Source organism: Somniosus microcephalus, chromosome 12 (assembly GCF_052327205.1).
Source record: "Somniosus microcephalus isolate GS21.2 chromosome 12, FLI_Smic_1.0, whole genome shotgun sequence".
In the NCBI taxonomy this organism is placed as follows: domain Eukaryota; kingdom Metazoa; phylum Chordata; class Chondrichthyes; order Squaliformes; family Somniosidae; genus Somniosus; species Somniosus microcephalus.
The window spans coordinates 227,251,983-227,277,220 of record NC_140998.1 but is presented as its reverse complement, the minus strand read 5'-3'; the positions used below and the strand labels follow the sequence as shown (position 1 = coordinate 227,277,220).

Below are 25,238 nucleotides of genomic sequence, written 5' to 3'. Positions count from 1 at the left end.
TAACATTCGATTAATAATTAAATAACATATTTACAATTACAGTTGCTAGATACATTAGCTGAAGTTAAGCAATTATAAGTTCAGTCTTTGAGGAGGCTTCCTGATTCTGTCTGGATAACGCCTCTTTGGGGTATCAGGTTCTTCTGGCAAAGTTGATTCGGGATCAACGTCGTTGTTTGGTTCGTCTGCTTCCAATATCACCGATTCTGAGGTAGATGCAATTGGTACTTCGGTTTCATCACCAGGTGTATCGGATCGTGGTGTGGAATTGACGTTTTCCAGTGACTCTAGAATCTGGTCAGCATGGCGTCTTACAATGTTCTCTCCAACATCCACGGTATACATTAGGGGTCCTTGCCGTGTGCAGATCGTTCCTGGCTGCCATTTCTCTGTGCGGTAGTCCCGGGCCAAAACTGGTTGACCTATCTTAAAACTCCTGGTCGGCCTTTCATTCATATTCTGAAACTGCCTGTTCTCCACATCTCTTCTGATGTTTGGCTTAACCAAATCCAAGCGGCATCGTAGTCTTCGATTGAAGAACATCATGGCTGGAGTTTGGTTGGTAACCGCATGTGTCGCATTCTGGTAGGCAAACAGGAAGTTATCCACCTTGTGTTGTAGGGGTATGTCTTCATTACACATTGCCTTGATAGCCTTCTTGAATGTTTGAACGAACCTCTCAGCCAATCCATTGGTGGCTGGATGATATGGGGCGGATGTGTAATGCTTAACACCATTGTTCTTTAAGAACCTCCGGAACTCTTCAGACACAAACTGTAGTCCATTGTCAGAGCAAATCTGTTCAGGCAGCCCATTTCTGGCGAATATGGTTCGTAAGACTATGATAGTTTTTTCTGTGGTGGTTGAGGACATTTTTATTACCTCTGGCCACTTTGAATGTGCATCCACCGCAATTAAAAACATCGAGTCCATAAATGGACCAGCAAAATCAATGTGCACCCTTTGCCATGGAGATGAGGGCCACTCCCATGGATGTAGAGGGGCTTGTGGTGGGGTGTTTTGGACCTTCTGGCATCCTGTACAGCTCTTGGTCATCTCTTCGATTTCTATATCGATTCCCGGCCACCACACAAACGCTCTGGCTAAGTTCTTCATTTTTACCCCTCCCAGATGACCCTCATGAAGCTCATTGAGCAATCTATCCTTCAATTTGGGTGGAATTACTACTCTGGACCCACACATCAAGGTTCCTCTGCACACTGACAGCTGCTCTCTTCTCGGCGAGAATGCTGGCAACAGTGGTTCGCCATGTGCTGGCCATCCCTTCACCGTTAAATCATAGACCCAGGAGAGTGTCGGGTCATTTCGTGTTTCCTTTTCTATGTTTGCATTTGTCACAGGTAGACATTCGACTATGGTCGAGTGGAATATCTCCACAGGATCCACTGCAGGTGCTTCTTCCACCGTCGGCAACGGTAGGCGCGACAATCCATCAGCATTCCCATGCTGTTTAGTTCCTTTGTACTCGATGTCATATTGGTGTGCCCCTAGGAAAAGGGACCACCTCTGTAGCCGTTGTGCTGTCATTATCGGGACACCCTTCTGAGGGTTGAAAATGGAGACAAGAGGTTGATGATCAGTTAGTAGAGTAAATTTCTGACCGTGCAGGTAGTGATTGAACTTCTTCACCCCCCACACCAGGCTGAGTGCCTCTCTGTCAATCTGGGCATAGTTACGCTCGGCTGAAGTTAACGAGCGTGACGCAAAAGCTATCGGCCTCTCTGAACCATCAAGGAATTTATGTGACAGTACCGCTCCAATGCCGTAGGGAGACGCATCACACGCCAGTCTTATCGGTAGTGATGGGTTGTAGTGAGCCAATACTTCTCTTGAAGTGATTAGGTCTTTACTCTTCTGAAAGGCCCGCTTACATTCATCGCTCCATTTCCATGCTACTACAGTTTGTAGTAGGGCGTTCAGTGGGTGCAGAATTGTGGACAAATTTGGCAAAAACTTATGGTAGTAATTCACCAATCCGAAGAATGACCTCAGTTGCGACACATTTTCAGGCGCTGGAGCCTTAACCACCGCTTCAATTTTGTCAGGGGACTTATGTAACCCCTCTTCATCAATCACGTGGCCACAATACGATATCTGTTTCTTAAAAAACTCGCACTTGGGGCGATTGGCTCGTACCCCATGTTCTCTTAGTCTAGTGAGCACCTGCTCTAGGTTGGCAAGGTGTTCACTGTCATCTTCACCTGTCACTAGGATGTCGTCCAAGTTACACTGAGTCCCCGGAATCCCTTGCAGGACTTGTTCCATTGCTCTTTGCCATATCGCCGGAGCTGATGCTACTCCGAATACCAGTCGATTATACTGGTAAAAACCTTTGTGAGTGTTTATCGTGAGATACTTCCTAGAGGATTCTTCAACCTCCATCTGCAAATATGCTTGTGCTAGGTCAATTTTTATAAAACGCTTCCCTCCAGATAGTGAGGCGAAAATATCTTCTATCCTCGGGAGAGGATATTGTACTGTGTGAAGTACTGGGTTCACCGTCACCTTGAAGTCCCCACAGATGCGAACCTTCCTTGGCTCCTCAGACTTATTGTTTAACGTTTTCTTCATGACAGGAATGATGGGTGTCGCCCACTCGCTCCAGTCTACCTTAGATAACACGCCTGCATTCTCCAGATTCTCCAGCTCTGCCTCGATGGCTGGGCGAATTGCATACGGTACCGGTCTTGCTTTGAAAAATTTGGGAATTGCATTCTCTTCTATTTTTATCGAGGCAGTTACGCCTTTAAGAGTTCCCAGTTCTTGTTGAAATACCTCTTTGGCGTTAGCTAAGATTTTTGACAATCGTCCAGGTGTGATGTCGTCATCCTTTTTACCAGCCACCGTCAGTGCCTGAATGGAGTGCCAGTCTAAACTTATCTTTCTGATCCATTCACGTCCCAATAACGGTGGTCCACCATCTTGCAGTATGTACAGATACAATTTCTGTATTTTCTTGCCGTTGTATTCGACAGGCACCCTTATTTTCCCTCTGGGGTATACTTTCTGCCCCGTATACGTCTTCAAGACAATGGATGTCTCTTTCAAGGGTATGTGTGAGAATAGCCGCTCGTAGTCTCGTCGATTCATGACGGTCGGGGCTGATCCTGTATCCAATTCCATTTTGACTTGGGACCCTGCTATCGTGAGGGTGACCCAAATGGTTCGGTGATCCTCTTTTGCGATTACGTTGTGAAGTTTGAGACAGCTTCGTCTCTTGTTCCCGGATTCACTATCGCTCTTCTGGTCTTCGGAACTACTGTCCGTCATCTTTTGTACTTTCCTGTACTGTTCCTTAGTAGCCTTTTTGTTGTTGTTAGTCTTCTTCCCAGACCTGCAAACTCATGCAATGTGTCCCATCTTTCTGCATTGCCTGCATATTTTGTCCTTGGACCAGCAGTCCTTCTGGTCATGGGTTGTTCTGCCGCAGCGATAACATTTTTCAAATCCCCGTGTCATTTCGTGGGTGCCGTATTCCTGTGGCTTTTGCTGTATTTCCGCAGCTCCCCTTGCTGCTGCTTCGTACGATACTGCCATGCTGAAAGCCTTATCTATCGTCAGCTCTTTCTCTGAGAGTAACCTCTTCTGGGTTCCTTCACTCAGGAGTCCACAGACAAATTTGTCCCGTAGAGTATCTGTCAGTCCTGCTCCGAACTGGCAGTGCTTTGATAGCTTGCGTAGTTCCGTAAGGTAATCAGCATTGCTCTCATCTTTATGCTGATTTCTCCTGTGGGTGTTCCTGTAGGATATCAACAATTTCGTTAAAACTCTTCGCCATCGGTTTGGCTGGAGTGATCAGGTTCCGCAATAGGCCGTACGTTCTTGCGCCCATTAAGTTTAGTAGTACCGATGCCTTTTTCTCATCGGCTACTTCGTTTGCCTTGCAATATACTTTGACTCTTTCCACATACGTGGTCCAGTCTTCTATTGCATTATCGAAGGCAGTGATATTGCCAGTCTTCGGCATCTTGGAAATCTAAGATGGCGCCTCCCGCGCTTTGCCTTCTTCCCCGATTTAACAAAATGGCGCCTCCCGCGCTTTGCCTTCTTCCCCGCTGGATTAAGATGGCGCCTCCTGCGCTTTCCATCTTCTCCGCTGCTGCTAGCGCTGTTGGCATTTTATGCCTTGATGGCGACGCCCTATGGTCTTCGCGCACTTCCCCCCCGCGCTGCTGCTAACGCCGCTCTCCGCGGTTCCCGTGGCAAACTGCAGCTCCTCGCGGCTTTCTGCGCTTCTAATTTCTTTTATTTTCCCGTCGTCAGAGCAACCCTACGGGACACTTTCCTCCCTCTTCTCGGGTCTGTACGCTGCCCGGCTTCGTAGCACCGGCCGCGCCCTGTGTGCTCCACCCTCTCTCCTCTTCCCGACAGCGTTGCTCGGCCCCGTTGAAAGCCACCCAATCGAGCTCTAGCCCGCCGCAGCCCAGGAAGGATCAGTGTACTACCTGCCACCAGCCCGATTAGCTGGAACACCATAGACAGGATAACCAAGCCCCGCTCTCGACAGTCTCTCCTGCAAATCTTCAACTCCGATGAATCAGAGGCGGTTGCCCACGGTCAACGCCCGTTTCTTCTGTTTGTTTTTTTTTCTTTCTTCCTTCTGGCCTCGACCTCTAACAACTTCGCTTCAGGGATGGATCCCCATGAGGTGGTGCAGAACTGTAGGTAAGTTCAGATCTGCTCGTCGCCAGTATTATGCCCGTGTGTAATTGAGACACGGACTGCAGGAGTTGGTTTAAACAAGTCTTTACTGAGTGGAGACAAACTGGAACTAACTATGCAAAGTTACTACACAGGCTTATATACAGGGGTGGTCACTACTGATACTGCAGTATACAGGGGCTGCAGAATATAGTTCCTTCTGCAAAGTACATACACTACACACTTGTCCCTAAAGGCTCCTTTACCACAAGATTATTGATTAACCCTTTCTCATTACACAGTACCAGATCCAGAATAGCCTGTTCCCTGGTTGGTTCCTCCACATACTGATCCAGGAAACCATCTCGCATGCATTCCAAGAATTCATCCTCCACACCATTAGTGGTACTGTAATTTGATTTGTCCAGTCAATATGTAGATTAAAGTCCCCCATGATTACTGTATTGCCCTTGTTACATACACTTCTAATCTCTTGATTGATACTGTGCCCTACATTACCACTACTGTTTGGTGGCCTATACACAACTCCCACCAATGTTTTCCACCCTTTGCTGTTTCTTAGCTCCACCTGAACTGATTCCAGTTCTACATCACGATCTGCCAAGCCAAGATCTTTTATCTCTACCTACCGATCTCATCCCTTATTATCAGCGATATGCCACCTCCTTTTCCCTTTTGTCTGTCCTTCCTAAATATTGAATACCCTGGAACAATCACTTCCCAGCTTTGGTTACCCTGCAACCATGTCTCTGTAATGGCAATTACATCATACCCATTTACTTCGATTAGTGCCATGAATTCATCCACCTTGTTGCGAATGCTACGTGTATTTAAATAAAGTGCCTTCAACTTTGCCTATTTAATATTTTTCTGCACTTTGACCCTCTTTACTGTTGGCCTTTGTTTCTGCTCCCTACTAGTTTTGTTGACTACTTTTCTAACTTGCACTTCCAGCTTTGCTTCTCTCCGTTAGTTTCTCTCACTTAGGTTCCCAGCCTGCGGCAGTCCGCTGTACCAGCTGCATTTAAACCACCACACCAAACCAAAGGGTGGCTACTGGGCAACAAGGGCTATCCTCTGACAACATGGCTCATGACACCGGTTCACAGCCCATACACACTGGCACAGCATGCATACAATGAAAGCCTTGCTGCCACACGAAATGTCATAGAGCAGACCATTGGTGTGCTGAAACAACACTTCCACTCCCTGGACTGCTTTGGAGAAGCCTTGCAGTACTCGGCAGAGTGGGTGTTAAGGTTCGCCGTGGTCTTCTGTGAGCTGCACAACCTTTCCATCATGAGCCCTTGCCACCAGCTATATGGCGAGCAGCTGAGGAGCATGAGGAGGTGCATGAGGAGGAGGAGGAGGAAGAAGAGGAAGAAGGAGCCAACCAAGGCAATCCGGGCTGTCTGTGAAGAACTAATTCCACTGCGATACCAGTAACTGCAACCTCATTCACCAACAGTCCCACACTCCTTACCTTCCCTCTGTCACTGTCCATAACATCCTCCTGTTTCCCACAATGCAAAAATAAAAACCAACACAAATTAAACATTGTTGTTTTAAACAGCCTTCTGTTGTTCACTTGAGTAGTAACAAATTTAGTCTTTTGGTTATAATCATTTAATTCTTTAACTTCAGCATAAAAATCAATTTACAAGCAGAGTATAGTCACAGATAGAGCACATGAACATAGGCATGTGTCCCTTCTCGTGCTGCTTGAACAAAGGAAAAAGTTTTTATTTATACACTATTCTCTTTATTAAACTGGAAGTAGCCTTGCCTTATTTGGTAGCCTCCAGTCAAAAGCACTGTCCTTCAGCCGACGCACACAAGTTTACATTTCTCGTACATCAACATTCGGTAGTCTATGTTCAATGTACCGTTTTTCAACCGGCTTGCAAAGATTGCAATGGTATGTGATGGGATGTTTACAGTATGGCAATACTATAAACATCCCAAGACCCTACTTCAATCTTGAACACTGGCTGTTGCCAAGTGAAATCTGTATCTCCCTTTCTCTCTCTCTAATGATGCCAACCACCTTTTTTCCCATATTGAATGAACTTTCGGAAGCTGAATTAACCGAGTTCCATATGCCAACATGTCCTACTTTTTAATTTTTTTTCATGGGTTATGTTACCTCTTAGCAAAGTGTTTTATATCCTTCTTTGGGCTAGAAATTCGATGTATTTGCGTCTCTCGTTAGCGCCCCCGGGGGTGATGTTAAGGGTCTTTATCGAATTTTCCCCCCTATGTCCCTTATTGTCTTCCTTACATGACATAATGCAATGGCCAGGATCCCTCAAGCTATTATCTGGGCTCTCGCCAATCCCATCTGAAATAATCTAACCCATGAGTGTAACTCCACACCATTCATGTGGATTAGAACTCTGCCACGTCCTACAACCAGACCTCCAGCATCAAACCAGGGCAACCACGGCTCTCCCAGTGGCAGTCAAGGTCACTGTGGCCCTCAATTTCTTCGCCAGCGGATGCTTCCAGTCTGCAAAAGGAGACATAGCTAACATTTCAGTGTGCTGTCCATCGCTGCATCAAGGAGGTCACTGAGGATCTCTACAGCAGGAGAAGGGACTACATTGGCTTCCCGATCACCAGAGAGAAACAGGACAAGCGTGAATGTGTGTTTGCCAGGATAGCGGGCTTCCCCATGGTGCAGGGCGACATTGCCTGCACCCACATGGCTTTGCGGGGACCACATAACAATCCTGCAAAGGCTACCACTCACTTAATGTGCAGTTGTTGTGTGACCACAGACAGCGAATCCTCAATATCAATGCCCACTATCGTGTCAGCAGCCATGATGCCTTCACCTTGCGCCAGCAGTCTTCCAGCCACCACATCAAGCTCGAGGGTGGCTGCCCGAAGACAAGGGCTATCCGCTCTCCACCTGGCTCATGGCTCCCCTCCACAACCCCAACACTCGTGTCCAGCACTCATATCGGCTTATTGCAGCAATGGTTCCGTTGCATTGACCGCTTGGGAGGAGCCCTCCAGTAATCGCCGGAGCGGGTATCCCATTTCATGGTGGGGTCTGCTGCATGCTCCACAACTTGACCATCATGATGGTGCAGCCCTCGCCAGCAGGGATTGTGGGACCACCTCAGGAGGAGGATGAGGAGGAAGAGGATGAGGAGGAGGACGAGAAGGAGGAGGAACAGGAGGGAGGGAGGAGGCAGCGAGACAATCTGCCTTCGGGACAGGCTGTCCGAGACCGGCTCATCAGAATGCGATTCAAATGAATGAAACCTAAGATCCCCATTGCTCATCACATCCCCATCATACCATCCCTGTCTCACGCCATATCACAGCATCCTCCTGGGTGCAAAGATGAAGTGAGAGAGACCACAAAATATTCCAAACACCATTAATAAATTTATCTATAAACATACCACACATACCACATGAATTCTAGTAACTAATGACCCTTGTGCCTGCCATAGTTGAATAGCTGTCATTGTGTGCAAGGTGTGAGATGTTGGTGTGAGTGTTGCTAGGTAGAGATTGTTGGTGGGTGAGTGCTGGGGGTGTGGTACATTGAGCAGTGTGTGAAGCTTGTGGTACAGATGGTGGTATGTAGCATTTGTTGAAGCATTCACTCATCCTGACCACCCGTGTGAGCTCGTTAAACTTCCTCCTGCGCTGGGTGTGGGACCTGGGGACCACAGTGCTGCCCGTGATGTGGTGTGCCACCTCCCTCCACATAGTGCGGCAGACTTGTGGCGAGGGCTTCCTGCCAGTTGGTACAGGACCACCCACCTTCTCTCCACCGCTAAAACCAATGCCTCCAAAACTTCCTCTGAAAACCTCCGTGCTCTCTCCCTGGGGCGACGATCTGCCATCAGCATTTGTAAATAAGTTCTCCTCTTTATTCTTTTTCTTATGGTTGTTGAGGCAGCTGCACACCCAACAATGCTAAGAAGGAGGTGCTGCAGCATCAATGGATCTCCCCTTTAAGTAGTGAAAAAAGCCTGTGACAATCATTACTTGTGTTTAGACTACACCAGATATTGGTCCATCTCTTCAGTATAACTCCAATGAACTTGGGTTTTTAGACGAGACTCATGACTGCAATCAATTTAACGAGGAGTGAGGACGAATTTTGCGTGCAGTCTAGATGATTTTCACCTGTCGCTACTTAACCATTTTTAGTCTAAACACCGCCCATTCCTTAGCTATGATGAATTTCTAGCCCGACTCTAAGGGAATCAAGAGATATGGGGATTGGACGGGAAAGTGGAGTTGAGGTGCTGTGTGACCTACTCTTGCTCCTATATCTTATGTTCTAAGTTGGCATGCTGCCTGCATTGCAATCAACGGGCGTAGGTTAATTGTGCATCGCGATCCCCACAATTGTTTTTGGGGACTATCCAATTTAGCTCCATAGACTTTTGAGCAAGTCAGCCCAGCTAGTTCGAGAATCAACCACTGAGGCAGGTCAAGAAGTAATTAGAGATGCATAATGAGTTGTCTCAGACACTCTATACAATTTGGAAAAATATAGTGCAAACTATGTCAAAGAGGGAGGGAGTGGCAGTAGTGTGATAATTTAAAGGTCAGAATTTACTCTATATTGGCTGCAAAGATGTTGTTGGTATTGGGTATAATAGAAACATAGAAGATAGGAGCAGGAGTAGGCCATTCGGCCCCTCGAGCCTGCACCGCCATTCAATGAGATCATGGCTGATCATCCAAATTCAGTACCCTGTCCCTGCTTTCTCCCCATATCCCTTGATCCCTTTAGACTTAAGAAATATATCTAACTCCTTCTTGAATATATTTAATGAATTGGCCTTAACTGCCTTCTGTGGTAGAGAATTCCACAGGTTCACCACTCTCTGGGTGAAGAAATTCCTCCTCATCTCTGTCCTGAATGGCTTACCCCTTATCTTCAGACTGTGACCCCTGGTTCTGGACTCCCCGCTATCGGGAACATCCTTCCTGCATCTAGTCTATCTAGTCCTGTTAGAATTTTATAGGTTTCAATGAGATCCCCTCTCATTCTTCTAAGCTCTAGCGTATATAAGCCTAATCGACCCAATCTCTCTTCATACGTCATTCCTGCCACCCCAGGTATCAGTCTGGTGAATCTTCGTTGCACTCCCTCCATGGCAAGAACATCCTTCCTCAGATAAGGCGACCAAAACTGCACACAATACTCAAGGTGTGGTCTCACCAAGGCCGTCGCATTTATCCACATTATACTGCATCTGCCATGCATCTGCCCAATCACCCAACCTGTCCAAATCATACTAGAGTTTCTCTGCATCCTCCTCACAGCACACACACCCACCCAGCTTTGTGTCGTCTGCAAACTTGGAGATATTACATCTAGTTCCCTTGTCTAGATCATTAATATATATTGTGAATAGCTGGGGTCCTAGCACCGATCCCTGCCGTACCCCACTAGTCACTGCCTGCCACTCGGAAAACGACCCGTTTTTTCCAACTCTTTGCTTCCTGTCTGCCAATCAGTTCTCTATCCAAGTCAGTACCTGATTAATAATAAAAGCATAACCATGGGGGAAATCAGGTTGTTGCATGTCACACCAATTTTTTTAGTGAGCGTTATACCCACCTCCCAAAGAATGATAACAATGGAATTACGTACCGCTCATGCTTGCTGATAAACCCATGATCTGACTGTTCCAAATTATGAGGACTATTCAGCTGGAATCTGCTCTGATATCCTTCCAACTCTTTATAAGTGGATGCACTTCTAGGACATAGTGTATTTACTGTGAAAGCTTAATAAAAATCTTAATGGCCCAGAACTTCGGGTCCCCACGGGTGAGCACGCACGGGGTACTCACCCGTAGGCCCAATGGAAGTGCCGGTTTTGTGCATGCACTGCGCATGCGCGGGAAACCGGCACTTCCGTTCCCCTGAAAGAAGGGGTTCAGAGGTCGAACGCATGCGCAGGAGAGGCTGCGTGTGCGCATCGAACTTACTTTTTTTTGCAGGGTTTCCCGGGAGGGTAAGTCTCCAGAAGTTAGACATTTAAAAAGCAGTCGCAAGGCCTGCTTTTTACAAGGTAAGTGGTGAATTAATTAAAATTAAAACATTTTTCCCACAGGTTTATTATTTTTAAATACTTTAAAGAAAGGTAAGTTTATTTTTAGCCCCGTTAGAAAATAAAATTATTTTTTTCAAAAATTTAAATTATTGTTTAAAATAATTATTTCATGTAATTTATAGTTTGTTTAAAAAATGTGATTTAAAAAAAATTTATTTGAAGATTTAGTGATGTTTTGGGGCTTATAGTATTTATAAGTTTGACAGCTCTTCCTGTCAAACTTATGAATGAAGCATTCCCTGCTACCATTGGCTGTCCATGGCCCACGTGATCCCAGGGGACGCATCGAACTAACTGCGCCCCTGGGATACGCAAGCACTGCGCACCGGCAGTTGGAGCAGGCCCAGGATCGGAATTCCACGGGGGCCTACAGCTCAACGGCCGGCGTGCAAGGTAAGTGCAGGTCGGGGGCTTACACCCGCAGGAAGCCCCCGACCCGAATTTCTGGGCCATTAATGTAAAAGCAAAAATTGTGTGTAAATGTCTAAATATGATCTGTATTGCAAATGCATTAGTGAGCTTTTGGATAGTTTTTAGCTTTAATATTTTCATGTATTTTTTCAGAAATCTTTTGCAATAAAGTTAGAAAGATTCAGCATGCACCCAAAATAATCATAGAACCATAGAAAGTTACAGCACGGAAGGAGGCCATTTCGGCCCATCGTGTCCGCGCCGGCCAACAAAGAGCTATCCAGCTTAATCACACTTCCCAGCTCTTGGTCCGTAGCCCTGCAGGTTACAGCATCCCAAGTGCACATCCAAGTACTTTTTAAATGTGGTTAGGGTTTCTGCCTCTACCACCCTTTCAGGCAGTGAGTTCCAAACCCCCACAACCTTCTGGGTGGAGAAATTTCCCCTCAAATCCCCTCTAAACCTTCCCCCAATTACTTTAAATCTGTTTTTGACCCCTCTACTAAAGGAAATAGGTCCTTTCTATCCCCTTTATCTAGGCCCCTCATAATTTTATACACCTCAATAAGTTCTCCCCTCAGCCTCCTCTGTTCCAAGGAAAACAGACCCAGCCTATCCAGTCTTTCCTCATAGCTAAGATTCTCTACTCCCGGCAACATCTTTGTAAATCTCCTCTGTACCCTCTCTAGTGCAATCACATCTTTCCTGTAATGTGGTGACCAGAACTGCATGCATTACTCTAGCTGAGGCCTAACTAGTGTTTTATATAGTTGAAGCACAACCTCCCTGCTCTTGTATTCTATGCCATGACTAATAAAGGCAAGCATTCCGTATGCCTTCTTAATCTAGCTGGCCTGCTACCTTCAGGGATCTGTGGACATGCACTCCAAGGTCCCTTTGTTCCTCTACACTACTCAGTGTCCTACCATTTAATGTGTATTCCCTTTCCTTGTTAGCCCTCCCCAAATACATTACCTCACACTTCTCGGGATTGAATTCCATTTGTCACTGTCCTGCCCACCTAAGACCACAGCTTGTGTGGCAATGAAAGGCTGGCAGCTGAATCTGCTCCAAAGATTAGGGCTAATTCCTGGATCAGGTATTTGCAGTGAAGAGTGATACTTCCAGGGATTTAATAGGATGGAAAATCAAGGGCCATGGGCTTAGGATTTTCTGATCAGCGCTCCCGGTGAGTACCCCTCCTCACCACGAATGCCCAATTAGGGAATTAATCTAAAGGTGATCTTTTAAATTTTATAATTTGTATTTATTTATTTTGAGTAGAAGTTTTATGTCTTACTGATTGTCTACAAAGCTTCATTCAGTGGGCACAAATGATTTACTTTTTTTTGAGAGTAAAACTATTTTGCTTCACTCAGCACCTGAATAAAGCAAACTGCAGACAAGAAATGGAAAAGATTCCCCAATTGGTAAGTACTTCATTAAATTAAATTTTAATATGTTAGAAATGTATTTTGCTCATTTATTGGAGATTAATTGTCATAAATAGCAGGGATTGATTTAGAAGAGAATTATACTGGAAATTAAAAGGTATTGGGCAGGAATTTCATTGGGCCGTGGAGGCGGGATTGGAGGCATGTGGGTGGTTAAAATCCTGAAAATCCTGGGACATTGGAACCGGTTCTGGGGGAGGTGGGAGCAGTTCAAACCGAACGGTTTGCACCTGGGCAGTGCTGGGACCGATGTCCTAGGGGGAGTGTTTGCTAGTGCTCTGGGGGAGGGTTTAAGCTAAAATGGCAGGGGGTTGGGAACCTGAGCAGGGGGACAGAGGAAAGGGAAACAAGGATAAAAGCAAAAGATAGGAAGGAGAAAAACAAAAGTTGCAGTCAGAGAAATCAACGGTTTAAATCAAATATGGCCACAGTAAATAATAATTCTAATAGGTCTAAGAGCGTTAAAAAAACAAGCCTGAAGGCTTTGTGTCTTAATGCGAGGAGCATTCGTAATAAGGTGGATGAATTAACTGTGCAAATAGAGGTAAACGAATATGATTTGATTGGGATTACGGAAACATGGCTCCAGGGTGGCGAAGGCTGGGAACTCAACATCCAGGGGTATTCAATATTCAGGAAAGATAGGCAGAAAGGCGGGTGGGGTAGCATTGCTGGTTAAAGAAGGGATTAACACAATTGTAAGGAAGGATATTAGCTCTGATGATGTGGAATCTGTATGGGTAGAACTGAGAAATACCAAGGGGCAGAAAACGTTAGTGGGAGTGGTATATAGACCTCCAAACAGTAATGCGGAGGTTGGGGATGGCATTAAAAGGGAAATTAGAGAAGCATGCAAAAAGGGCACAGCAGTCATCATGGGTGACTTTAATCTACATATAGATTGGGCTAACCAAATTAGTAACAATACTGTGGAGGAGGAATTCCTGGAGTGTTTACAGGATGGTTTCCTGGACCAATATGTCGAGGAACCAACCAGAGATCAGGCCATCTTAGACTGGGTATTATGTAATGAGAAAGGATTAATTAGCAATCTTGTTGTACGAGGCCCTTTGGGTCGGAGCAATCATAATATGATCGAATTCTTTATTAAGATGGAGAATGAAGTAGTTGACTCAGAGACTAGGGTCCTAAATTTAAATAAAGGAAACTGCGATGGTCTGAGGCGCGAGTTGGGTAGGATTGATTGGGGAATGTCACTCAAAGGGTTGACGGTGGATAGGCAATGGCAAACATTCAAAGACCGCATGGATGAACTACAGAATTTGTTCATCCCAGTTTGGCATTAAAATAAAACAAAAAAGGTGACTCAACTGTGGCTAACAAGGGAAATTAGGGATAGCATAAGATCCAAGGAGAGGACATATAAATTGGCCAAAAAAGCAGTAAACCTGAGGATTGGGAGCAAAAAGGGATTAGTTAAGAAAGGGAAAATAGAGTATGAGAGTAAGCTTTCAGGGAACATAAAAACTGACTGTAAAAGCTTTTATAGATATGTGAAGAGAAAAAGATTGGTGAAGTTAATCCCTTGCAGCCAGAATCAGGGGAATTTATAATGGGGAACAAAGAAATGGCAGACCAATTAAATACATATATTAGTGCCGTCTTCACAAAGGAGGACACAAATAACCTCCCAGAGATATTGGGGAACATAGGGTCTGATGAAAGGGAGGAACTGAAAGAAATCAGTATTTATAGGGAAATGGTGTTAGGGAAATTGATGGGATTGAGGGCCAATAAATCTCCAGGGCCTGATAATCTACATCCTAGGGTACTTAAGGAAGTGGCCCTAGAAATAGTAGATGTATTGCTGATCATCTTCCAACATTCGATGGAATCTGGAACAGTACCCATGGATTGGAGGGTAGCTAATGTTACCCCGCTATTCAAAAAAGGTGGGAATTACAGACCGGTAAGCCTGACATCGGTAGTGGGGAAAATGCGAGAGTCCATTATTAAAGATGTAATAGCAGAGCACTTGGAAAACAGTGACAGGATCGGACAAAGTCAACATGGATTTACAAAAGGTAAATCATGCTTGACTAATCTACTGGAATTTTTTGAGAATGTAACTGGTAAAATAGATAAGGGAGAACCAGTGGATGTGGTGTATTTAGACTTTCAGAAGGCTATCGATAAGGTCCCGCATAAGAGATTAGCGTGTAAAGTTAAGGCACATGGGATTGGGGGCAAGGTATTGACTTGGATAGAGAACTGGTTGGCAGACAGAAAGCAAAGAGTTCGAATAAACGGGTCTTTTTCCAAGTAGCAGGCAGTGACTAGTGGGGTACCGCAGGGAACGGTCATTGGACCCTAGCTATTCACAATATATATTAATGATCTAGACAAGGGAACTAGATGTAATAGCTCCAAATTTGCAGACGACACAAAGCTGGGTGGGCGTGTGTGCTGTGAGGAGGATGCCGAGAAACTCCAGGATGATTTGGACAGGCTGGGTGATTGGGCAAACGCATGGCAGATGCAATATAACGTGGATAAATGTGAGGTTATCCACTTTGGTGGCAAGAACAGGAAGGCAGATTATTATCTGAATGGCAATAGATTGGGAGAAGGGGAAGTGCAACGAGACCTGGGTGTCCTTGTGCACTAGTCACTGAAGGTAAGCATGCAGGTGCAGCAGGCGGTTAAGAAGGCAAATGGTATGTTGGCCTTCGTAGCGAGAGGGTTTGAGTATAGGAACAAGGATGTCTTGCTGCAGTTATAGAGGGCCTTGGTGAGACCACATCTTGAGTATTGTGTGCAGTTTTGGTTTCCTTATCTGAGGAAGAATGTTCTTGCCATGGAAGGAGTTCAGCGAAGATTCACCAGGCTGATACCTGGGATGGCAGGAATGACGTATGAGGAGAGATTGGGTCGATTGGGCTTGTACTCACTGGAGTTTAGAAGAATGAGAGGGGATCTCATTGAAACTTATAAAATTCTGACAGGACTGGACAGACTAGATGCAGGAAGGATGTTCCCGATGGTCGGGGAGTCCAGAACCAGGGGTCACAGTCTAAGGATAAGGGGTAGGCCATTTAGGACAGAAATTAGGAGGAATTTCTTCACCCAGAGTGTGGTGAACCTGTGGAATTCTCTACCACAGAAGGCAGTAGAGGCCAATACATTAAATATATTCAAGAAGGAGTTGGATATATTTCTTAAGGCTAAAGGGATCAAGGGGTATGGGGAGAAAGCAGGGACCGGGTACTGAATTTGGATGATCAGCCATGATCGCATTGAATGGCGGAGCAGGCTCGAGGGGCCGATTGGCCTACTCCTGCTCCTATCTTCTATGTTTCTATGAAATTGGGTGGCACAAACCCATCCCGCCCCAACCCGCCTCCATGCCAGTTTCAAAGGAGGCGGGTACCCGCCCCGCACTGGGACCCGCCTCCCCGAGGCGGGAAGGGGATTAGTGCCAATTAACTGCCTAACAGGTAGTTACCAGGCAGTTTTTAGCCTAATCCCTATTTTCATTGGTGATATGTGGGATGCTCGATGGCTCCAAACCACGCCAAGTTAGAGGAGGCGGGCCGTCGGGATGAAGGGCTTGGAGGGGTCGAGATGTCCGGTGTTCAGGTGAGTGATGGGTGCATGAGCGCAGAGGTAAGTGTGTTTGGTGTGTTTAAAGTGTTTAAAGAAGTTTTACTTACATGTACTTACCTTTACAGCCTTCCTTCCTTCAGGTCTCAAAAATCCCTCATGTCACCGGCACAGAAAGCAGAATGGCCGCGATCTGTCAAAAATTGCAGCATTCAGCTTTCTGTTCCGGAGAGATCTCTAAATCATCCTGAGAGGAAGGAATTAATTTAGAGTACAGATTGTCAGTGTTTGACAGCTTCAAACAGCTGTGAAATGCTGATATTTCATCTGTCAAAAGGTCTTGACAGATGAAATATCAATCTGTGACGTCACCTGTTGCCGGGTGGCCCTTAATTGGCCTGCTGAGTCGCTGGGCAGGCTCAACAAGGTCAATCAATTCAAAATCACGTGGGTTGGCTAGAACTCGATGGAGGTGGGACTACAACCCCGAAAGTTGTAGTCCCGCCTCCTACCCGCCTCCTCAATGTAAATCCAGCCCATTGTATCTGCAAAGTTGTATCCACTATTTTCTAAATGACCGGAAATATACTCTAATAGTTATAATGAACTGTGGTGTTAATAACTGGTTGCTGAATAGTATGAGTTTATCCTTAGCAACAGAATTTAAATTTGGCACTTCAAACATTTCACGTTTGAATTTGATTTCTGATCAAAAGTTGGTTTGTCGCAAGGTAGGTAATTCTGAGTACAGTTTTCATTGTTCAGCACTGACCATAATTTTGATAGTACTCAGAAACCCAGAATCATTGCTCATTATATATTGCTTATCGCTTCTACAGCTGCTTCAAATGAGCCATCATCACATTTCTTCACTCTTCTGACTACCACCAAAGAGGCCAAATTGACTTAAAAGTAACAGGTGTGAGGAGTACATGTTCCTGACTGTCTGCATTTCATGGCCAACATTTTTTAAACAGTTAATGAACCAACCAGTGAATTTGCAGGAACATTACTCTATGTCCCCTGTTGCCATATGATCAGTACTATCTACGGTGACTGAAGTATAGAAGGCCATTACGTTGATCATCAGAAATTGGAAATGAGTCTTTGAGATCAAACTCTGAGGAGCAGAAGGATTATCTCCCTGCCGTCCCTGAGCATCCTTTGACCAGTCAGCACATGTTCAATATCTGTGTAGCCCAGCATGAGTATCAAGGTTGATTAGACCCAAACCAAGTCGTTGAGTGTCTGTTGATGGTCTTCCAAAAGTTATCATTTTTAATTTTGGAGCTATTTAGGATGTAGGTCTTCAATTATTTGAATAACCACTGTAGACAGCCTGTACCATGCTCATCGGCACAGCTCAGAATGCCTGTATGCATTTGTAGGAGTTTGTTTTGCTGCTATCAGGTACTTTAAAAATTCAACAAAATTTCAGTTCATTGCAAAAACTTGCTTTCCTGGTCAAGGAACTTAAGCAATGGGACTTATAGGTTGATAGGAACTTGGAGGAAATGTTCTGATTTCATACTGACTGCAACACATATTGAAAAATTTGGTCAGAGAATGAGGTGCATGCTTGATTTTCTGATATGCACACCTGGCAGACAAAGCTTCCCACTAATAAGGTGAAGTTAGAAAATGAATCCCCTTTCTGTGAGAAATGCTTTATGATGTACCATGGGCAAGGTTGTCACACCATGGAGATTATCTGCTTAGGGTGGCTCACACACCTACCAACAAACTATCCCAGTTTGGAATTCCGTGCACAAATTGTCTATCTACTGCTTATCATTGACTGCACCAGTTGACATCTTCTCCCCTATTTAGGCACTGAGAGATCACAAAGAAACTGTTGATATTTCACGGTCTTAGTTTTTTTCAATTTCTATGAAAAATCTGAGTTGTAACCAAAGCAGAATCTGACACCTAAAAGGAAATTGATTGGAAAGTAGGAGGAAGGAATTGGGATAAATGGACATGCTCAGAATGCAATGAAATAACAAATGTTATCCCCTAGGGATTGGTGCTGGGACCCTAACTTTTCACTCTACATATAAGTGTCTTTTGATCGGAAATAAAGGGGTTTGCAATTTACTCCTGATAGTTCTAAGTCAATTTGGGCAACAAAATTGAAATTATCCAATAATTTGAATTAAGCCTCAATACAAGAAAAGTGGGAATTTAGAGTTTTTAAAAACATTATTATTAGATAATTTGAATTCAGCGGCTTTGATTTAAGAGCAGACTGAATAGCCAAGTTTGTACAGGATACTAAACTAGGAAGGATAATGAAATGTGAAGAAGAGAACAGAAAACTGTAAATTAAACAAGTGGGTGGAACAATGCCAGACACAATTCAACATTAAATGCAAGAAAGGCAGATGGGAATACAGCCTAAGTCAAGAAGAATGGACAAAGGGATTTAGGGTTCTAGGTATATGATTAGTTAAAAGCTAGACTGTAGTTGCAATTTGTTAGATCCGTGATTCTGAGAGTATGATGTTTTTCAATAACCACACGGATGCTGTAACTGAACAATCAACAGGTATTTACTGGAGTAGGGTAATCTCAAGACTGGGGTACAGAGGCATGCTCAAGGCTTATATACAGGTGTGGTCACTGCCGGTACTACAGTATACAGGAGCTGTAAAAGTAGTTCTCTCTTAAAGGTACATACACTACAATTCCTCCCCTTTTAGATTAGTAGTACCCATAATATTCAAACAACAATTAACACTTTAACATGTACATTAAACAACAATAGTCCATTTATAGATTCAGTCTTTGGGGCGGCTTCCTGATCCTTTTGTGATAGCGCCTTTCCTGAGGTTCTTGTTCTTGGTGCGGAGGCGATTCTGGCCCCTTTTCATCGGTTAGTTCATCAGGTTCCACTGCTACTGGTTCGGAGGTAGATGCTACCGGTATGTCGGGTTCATCCCCAGGTATGCAAGACATGGGGTTCACTCATTCCTGTGACGCTAAGATCTGATCAACGTGGCGTCTCACAATGTTCTCCCCGACATCCACTGTGTACATTAATGGCCCTGCCGTGTGCATATTGTTCCGGGTTGCCATTTCTCTGTTCGGTAGTCACGGGCCAAGACTGGTTGTCCTACATTGAAGCTCCTTGTCGGCTTCTCATTGATGTGCTGGAATTGTTTATCCTCAACATTTCTTCGCACATTTGGTCTAAGCAAGTCCAGACGAGATCGCAACCTTCGGTTAAAGAACATCATGGCCGGGGTCTGGTTGGTAACTGCATGTGTCGCGTTTCGGTAGGCTAATAAGAAATTGTCCACCTTATGCTGTAGTGGAATTTCATCGTCGCACATGGCCTTTATCGCCTTCTTAAAGGTTTGTACGAACCTCTCAGCCAATCCATTTGTAGCTGGATGATACGGGGCGGATGTGTAATGCCTTACCCCATTCCTTCTCATAAATTTTCGAAACTCTTCGGACACAAACTGTGGTCCATTATCAGAGCAAATCTGCTCTGGCAAGCCGTTTCTGGCAAATATGGTCCGTAGGACTGCAATCGTTTTCTCTGTAGTGGTTGAGGACATTTTTATCACCTCAGGCCACTTCGAATGAGCATCCACTGCTATTAAGAACATTGAGTCCATGAATGGACCAGCAAAATCAATATGCACCCGTTGCCATGGAGAGGAGGGCCACTCCCATGGGTGTAGAGGGGCATGTGGTGGTGCATTTTGGACCTTCTGGCATCCTGAGCAGCTCTTGGTTAGGTCTTCAATTTGTTGATCGATTCCCGGCCACCACACATAAGCCCTAGCAAGGCTTTTCATTTTCACTCCCCCCAGATGACCTTCATGTAGCTCATTTAGCACTCTCTCCCTTAACTTGGGTGGAATCACCACTCTGGATCCACACATCACTGTCCCCTGGCATACTGACAGCTGTTCTCTTCTGGATGAGAATGCTGGCAACAGTGAGTCGCCATGTGTTGGCCATCCCCTCACTGTCAAATCATATACCCGAGACAGCGTCGGATCATTGCGGGTCTCTATATCCGCGTTCGTTACTGGCAATCGTTCAATTATTGACGAATAAAATATCTCGATAGGGTCCACTGCTGGTGCTTCCTCCACAGTAGGCAGTGGCAGGCGCGATAGCCCATCAGCGTTTCCATGCTGTTTCGTGCCTTTATATTCTATTTCATATTGATTCGCCCCTAGAAACAGGGACCATCTTTGTAACCGTTGTGCAGTCATCACTGGAACGCCCTTCTTAAGATTAAAGATGGAGACAAGTGGTTGGTGGTCAGTCAGCAAGGTGAACTTCTGCCCATGCAGATAGTGGTTGAATTTTTTTACTCCCCATACTAGGCTGAGGGCCTCCCTGTCAATCTGGGCGTAGTTGCGCTCGGCTGAGGTTAGTGACCGAGACGCAAAGGCTACTGGCCTCTCCAACCCGTCTGGGAATTTGTGCGACAGCACCGCTCCAATACTATAGGGTGATGCATCACATGCCAAACGAATTGGTAGTGCTGGGTTGAAATGGGCCAACACCTCTTTTGATGTGATCAATTCTTTACACTTCTGGAAAGCTCGTCTACGTTCGTCATTCCACTTCCATGGTACCCCTGTTTGCAGTAGGGTGTTCAGTGGGTGTAATACCGTGGACAAATTTGGTAAGAACTTATGCTAGTAGTTTACCAGCCCAAGGAACGACCTCAGTTGTGACACATTTTCCGGTGCTGGAGCCTTGACTACTGCCTCAATCTTTTCAGGGGACTTATGTAACCCCTCTTCATCGATGACGTGGCCACAATACGAGATCTGCTTCTGGAAAAACTCACACTTGTGGCGATTAGCTCGTAGCCCATATTCCTTTAATCTGGTGAGCACCTTCTCCAAGTTGGCGAGGTGATCACTGTCATTTTCGCCTGTGACCAGGATGTCGTCCAAATAACACTGGGTCCCTGGAATCCCTTGCAGGACTTGATCCATCGCCCTTTGCCAAATAGCCGGAGCCGATGCTACCCCGAACACCAGCCGATTGTATTGATAAAGACCTTTATGAGTGTTAATCATAAGGTATTGTTTCGAGGCTTCTTCTACCTCCATTTGCAAGTACGCCTGGGCTAGATCAATTTTGGTGAAGCGTTTACCTCCAGATAGCGAGGCGAAAATATCCTCAATTCGTGGAAGCGGATACTGTACCGTGTGAAGGACTGGGTTCACTGTCACCTTAAAATCCCCACAGATGCGGACCTTCTTTGGTTCCCCAGGCGTATTACTCAATGACCTCTTCATTACAGGAACGATGGGTGTAGCCCACTCGCTCCAGTCTACTTTGGACAGTACTCCTGAACGTTCCAACCCTTCCAGCTCTGCTTCGACAGCTGGTCTGATCGCATAAGGCACTGGTCTGGCCTTAAGAAACTTTGGGCTTGCATTTTCCTCTATTTTTAATCGTTGCTGTTATGCCTTTTAGTGTTCCGAGTCCCTCCTGGAACACTTCTTTTGCATCAGTTAGCATTTTTGACAGTCGTCCAGGTGTGACGTCGTCATCCTTTTTGGCCTCAACCTTCAGTGCCTGTATGGAATGCCAATCTAATTGTATCTTCCGGATCCATTCACGTCCTAACAGTGGTGGTCCTCCATCTGGCAATACATATATATCCATTTTAGGTATTTCCTGGCCTTTATATATCACTTTCACCCTTATTTTTCCTTTGTGGTAGACTTTTTGCCCCGTGTACATCTTCAAGACAATCTCTGTAGCTTTCAAGGGTATATGTGAAAATAGCCGCTTGTAGTCCCTTTGGTTTATGACTGTTAGGGCTGATCCTGTGTCCAATTCCATTTTCACTTGGACTCCGTCTATCTTGAGTGTAACCCAGATAGTCTGGTGATCCTCCATTTTGGTTACCTTATGTAGTTTCAGACAACCCAGCTCCTTGCTTCCGGAGTCTGTGTCACTTTTCTGTTCGTCTGAACTACTGTCCATCACCTGGTGTACCTTTTTGTACTTCTCCTGTGGAGATTTCTTACTGTTGGTTTTCTTCCCAGACCTGCAGACTCTTGCTATGTGTCCTGCTTTTCCACACTGTCTGCACACTTGGCCCTTGAACCAACAATCCTTCTGGTCATGTGTTGTTCTGCTGCAGCGATAGCACTTCCCTGTTCCATAGGACATTTCATTGGTGCCATATTCTTGCCGTCTCCGTTGTATCTCTGCAGCGCCCCTTGCGGCTGCTTCATGTGATACTGCCATACTGAAAGCCTTGTCCAGCGTAAGATCCTTTTCTGATAGAAGCTGTTTCTGGGTTCCTTCATTTTGCAGCCCACACACAAACTTGTCCCTTAACGTATCTGCTAGTCCCGCTCCAAACTGGCAGTGTTTCGATAGCTTGCGCAGTTCCGTTAGGTACGCAGCATTGCTTTCGTCTTTGTGTTGGTTCCTTTTATGGAACTTAAATTGTTCTGCTATCAGCAGCGGTGTGGGGTTTAAGTGGTCCTGCAGGATTTCTACTATGCTTTCGAAATTCTTGTTCACAGGCTTCTCTGGGGTTATTAGGTTTCGCAGTAAGCCATAAGTTTTTGCACCCATGGAATTTAACAAAACCAGTGCTTTCCTAGCATCTGGCACTTCATTCGCCCTGCAGTACACCTCAATACGTTCCACACATGTCGCCCAATCTTCGACTTCATTGTTGAACGTAGAGATACTGCCACTCTTCGGCATCCCTGGGTGTGATTTAAATGTCAAAAATGGCGTCTCCCACGCTTCCCCTTCTTCTCCGCTGGCAAAAATGGCGTCTCCCGCGCTTTCCTTCCTTCCCGTGCTCGCCCTTCTTCTCCGCTGCGGCTTCTAAAAATGGCGTCTCCCGCGCTCTTCCTTCTTCTCCGCGACTCAATGGCGTCTCCCGCGCTCTCCCTTCTTCTCCCCGCAGACACTGTTCAGCCCTTGAGCCCTGGCTGTGTTTTGCGCGTTCTTTTTTTTTGTGTGCGCCTTTCCCGTTTCTGCCACTCGGTCCTGAATCCGGCTGTTGCTTTACCCTCTCTCTCTCCGATTTGTTTTTCCTCGACGCCGCTCGGTTTTCAACCCCTGGCTGCGCCCTGTGCGCTTCACCCTCTGTCTTACCCCGTCGACGCTGCTCAGCTTTCTCTCCGCCGTTGGTCGGCTCCAGCCGCCGCTGTCCGGGACGGGTCTGCGCTGTACCTGTCGTCAGTCTATTGCGGATCGTCGTGGCTGGGGAACCAAGCCCGGCTCTCCACAGCCTCCCCTGCGATGTTCACTCTCTGCCAGACGACTGGGCGGTTGCTCGTGGTTGACGCCCGTGTTTCTGGCCTCGACTTTCTTCCACCGCCCTCCCGGAGCGAATCCTCGAAGGGAAATGCAGAGTTGCAGGTAGATTCGAATCGACACTCGTCGCCACTGTTAGATCCGTGATTCTGAGAGTATGATGTTTTTCAATAACCACACGGATGCTGTAACTGAACAATCAACAGGTATTTACTGTAGTAGGGTAATCTCAAGACTGGGGTACAGAGGCATGCTCAAGGCTTATATACAGGTGTGGTCACTGCCGGTACTACAGTATACAGGAGCTGTAAAAGTAGTTCTCTCTTAAAGGTACATACACTACACAATTGGGACACTGAGCTTCATTATATGAGTTATAGAGTACCAAAGGCAGGGAAGTACGATTGCAGATGTGCAGACATCATTTGCAGTGTTACATTCAATTTTGGACACTTCACCTTGGAAAGGACATTGACCTTGCAATCTAGTGATGGTTCCTCAGGATGACACTTGGGATGAAGAGATTTAGATAAGATTAGAGACTGGGATAAAGTTTGGTAACATTCCTTAGAGTTAAGGCAGTTAAGAGGTGACCTGATTAAGGTGGTTAAAATAACAAAGTCAATTGTTAGGCTAGATAGAGAACATCTTCTCTATCAGTCGGGGAATCCAGAAGAAAGGGACATAATATAAAAGATAGAAGTAAGATGATTAAAATTTAGGTTCAGTGTAGACCAGCTGGTCTTTTCCTGTCCAGCACTTTTCGAATGTTTGTAAATCGAAGACATTTTCTTCAGACAATAAGAATGTGGAATGCATTGTTCCGAAATAACATAGATGCATTTTCACAGTAAGTTGTTGTGATCTGGAATGCACTGCCTGAAAGGGTGGTGGAAGCAGATTCAATAGTAACTTTCAAAGGGGAATTGGAAAATTACTTGAAGGGGAAAAATTTGCAGGGCTATGAGGAAAGAGCAGGGGAGTGGGCCTAATTGGATAGCTCCTCAAAGAGCTGGCACAGGCACGATGGACCGAATGTCCTCCTGTGCTGTATCATTCTATGATTCACTGCAGAATTAATTGAGCTATTTAAGATAGAAATAGATGCTTGGCATGTAGGTGTATTAAGGGATATGGAGAAAGGGCAAGCAATTGGGATTAAAAAGATCAAAAGCTGCCATGGCTAACAAAATGCTGGAGCATGCTCAATGGGGTGAAGGCCTATTCATTGTCCCCATTATCCAACATTACTATTTTTAAAAAGGGCTTGATACAAACATTAATGATAGATGGAAAGATGAAGAAATACGGATCACATAATACTGTGATGTATTCTGTGTTACTGCTCTAATAAATATTAAACTGGTGTTTGAATGTATAATAGAACTATTTCCATAATCAGATATTCCCTGTGAGGACCGGTGGTCACAAGGAATCCTGGTCAGGAAATTTTGGGAGCTCAACTCCTGATTTACACCCATTAATTTAAATGGATGGACACTCAGGCTGCAGGCCCACGATCTCCCAACCAGTGCGCCCTACGAACATTGCAACTCAAAAGGGAGCACCCAGTCGGTAAATCAGTCATAATATGTACTCCTCCTTTATCTTCAAAGTTGAGAGAAGATCTTGAGGAACTGAGAGAAGATCTTGAGGAACTAAAAGAAGATAAAAGAGAAGAAGCCTTTCAGAAAATGATTGCAAATTGCAAGCGCACATCATCATCTCATTTGAAGGTAAGTGCTTCATAA

General features: G+C 45.3%; 1 protein-coding gene across 1 annotated transcript in view; it reads left to right on the top strand.

Annotated features, from left to right (window-relative positions):
* Positions 1-25,238, top strand: part of LOC147110225 (uncharacterized) — a 57,779-nt gene that overhangs the window by 26,618 nt on the left and 5,923 nt on the right. The window contains exons 4-5 of the mRNA XM_086002500.1: positions 12,574-12,624; positions 25,104-25,223. Of these exons, the coding sequence (XP_085858626.1) occupies positions 12,574-12,624; positions 25,104-25,223 (171 nt within the window). The remainder of the gene's footprint in view (positions 1-12,573; positions 12,625-25,103; positions 25,224-25,238) is intronic.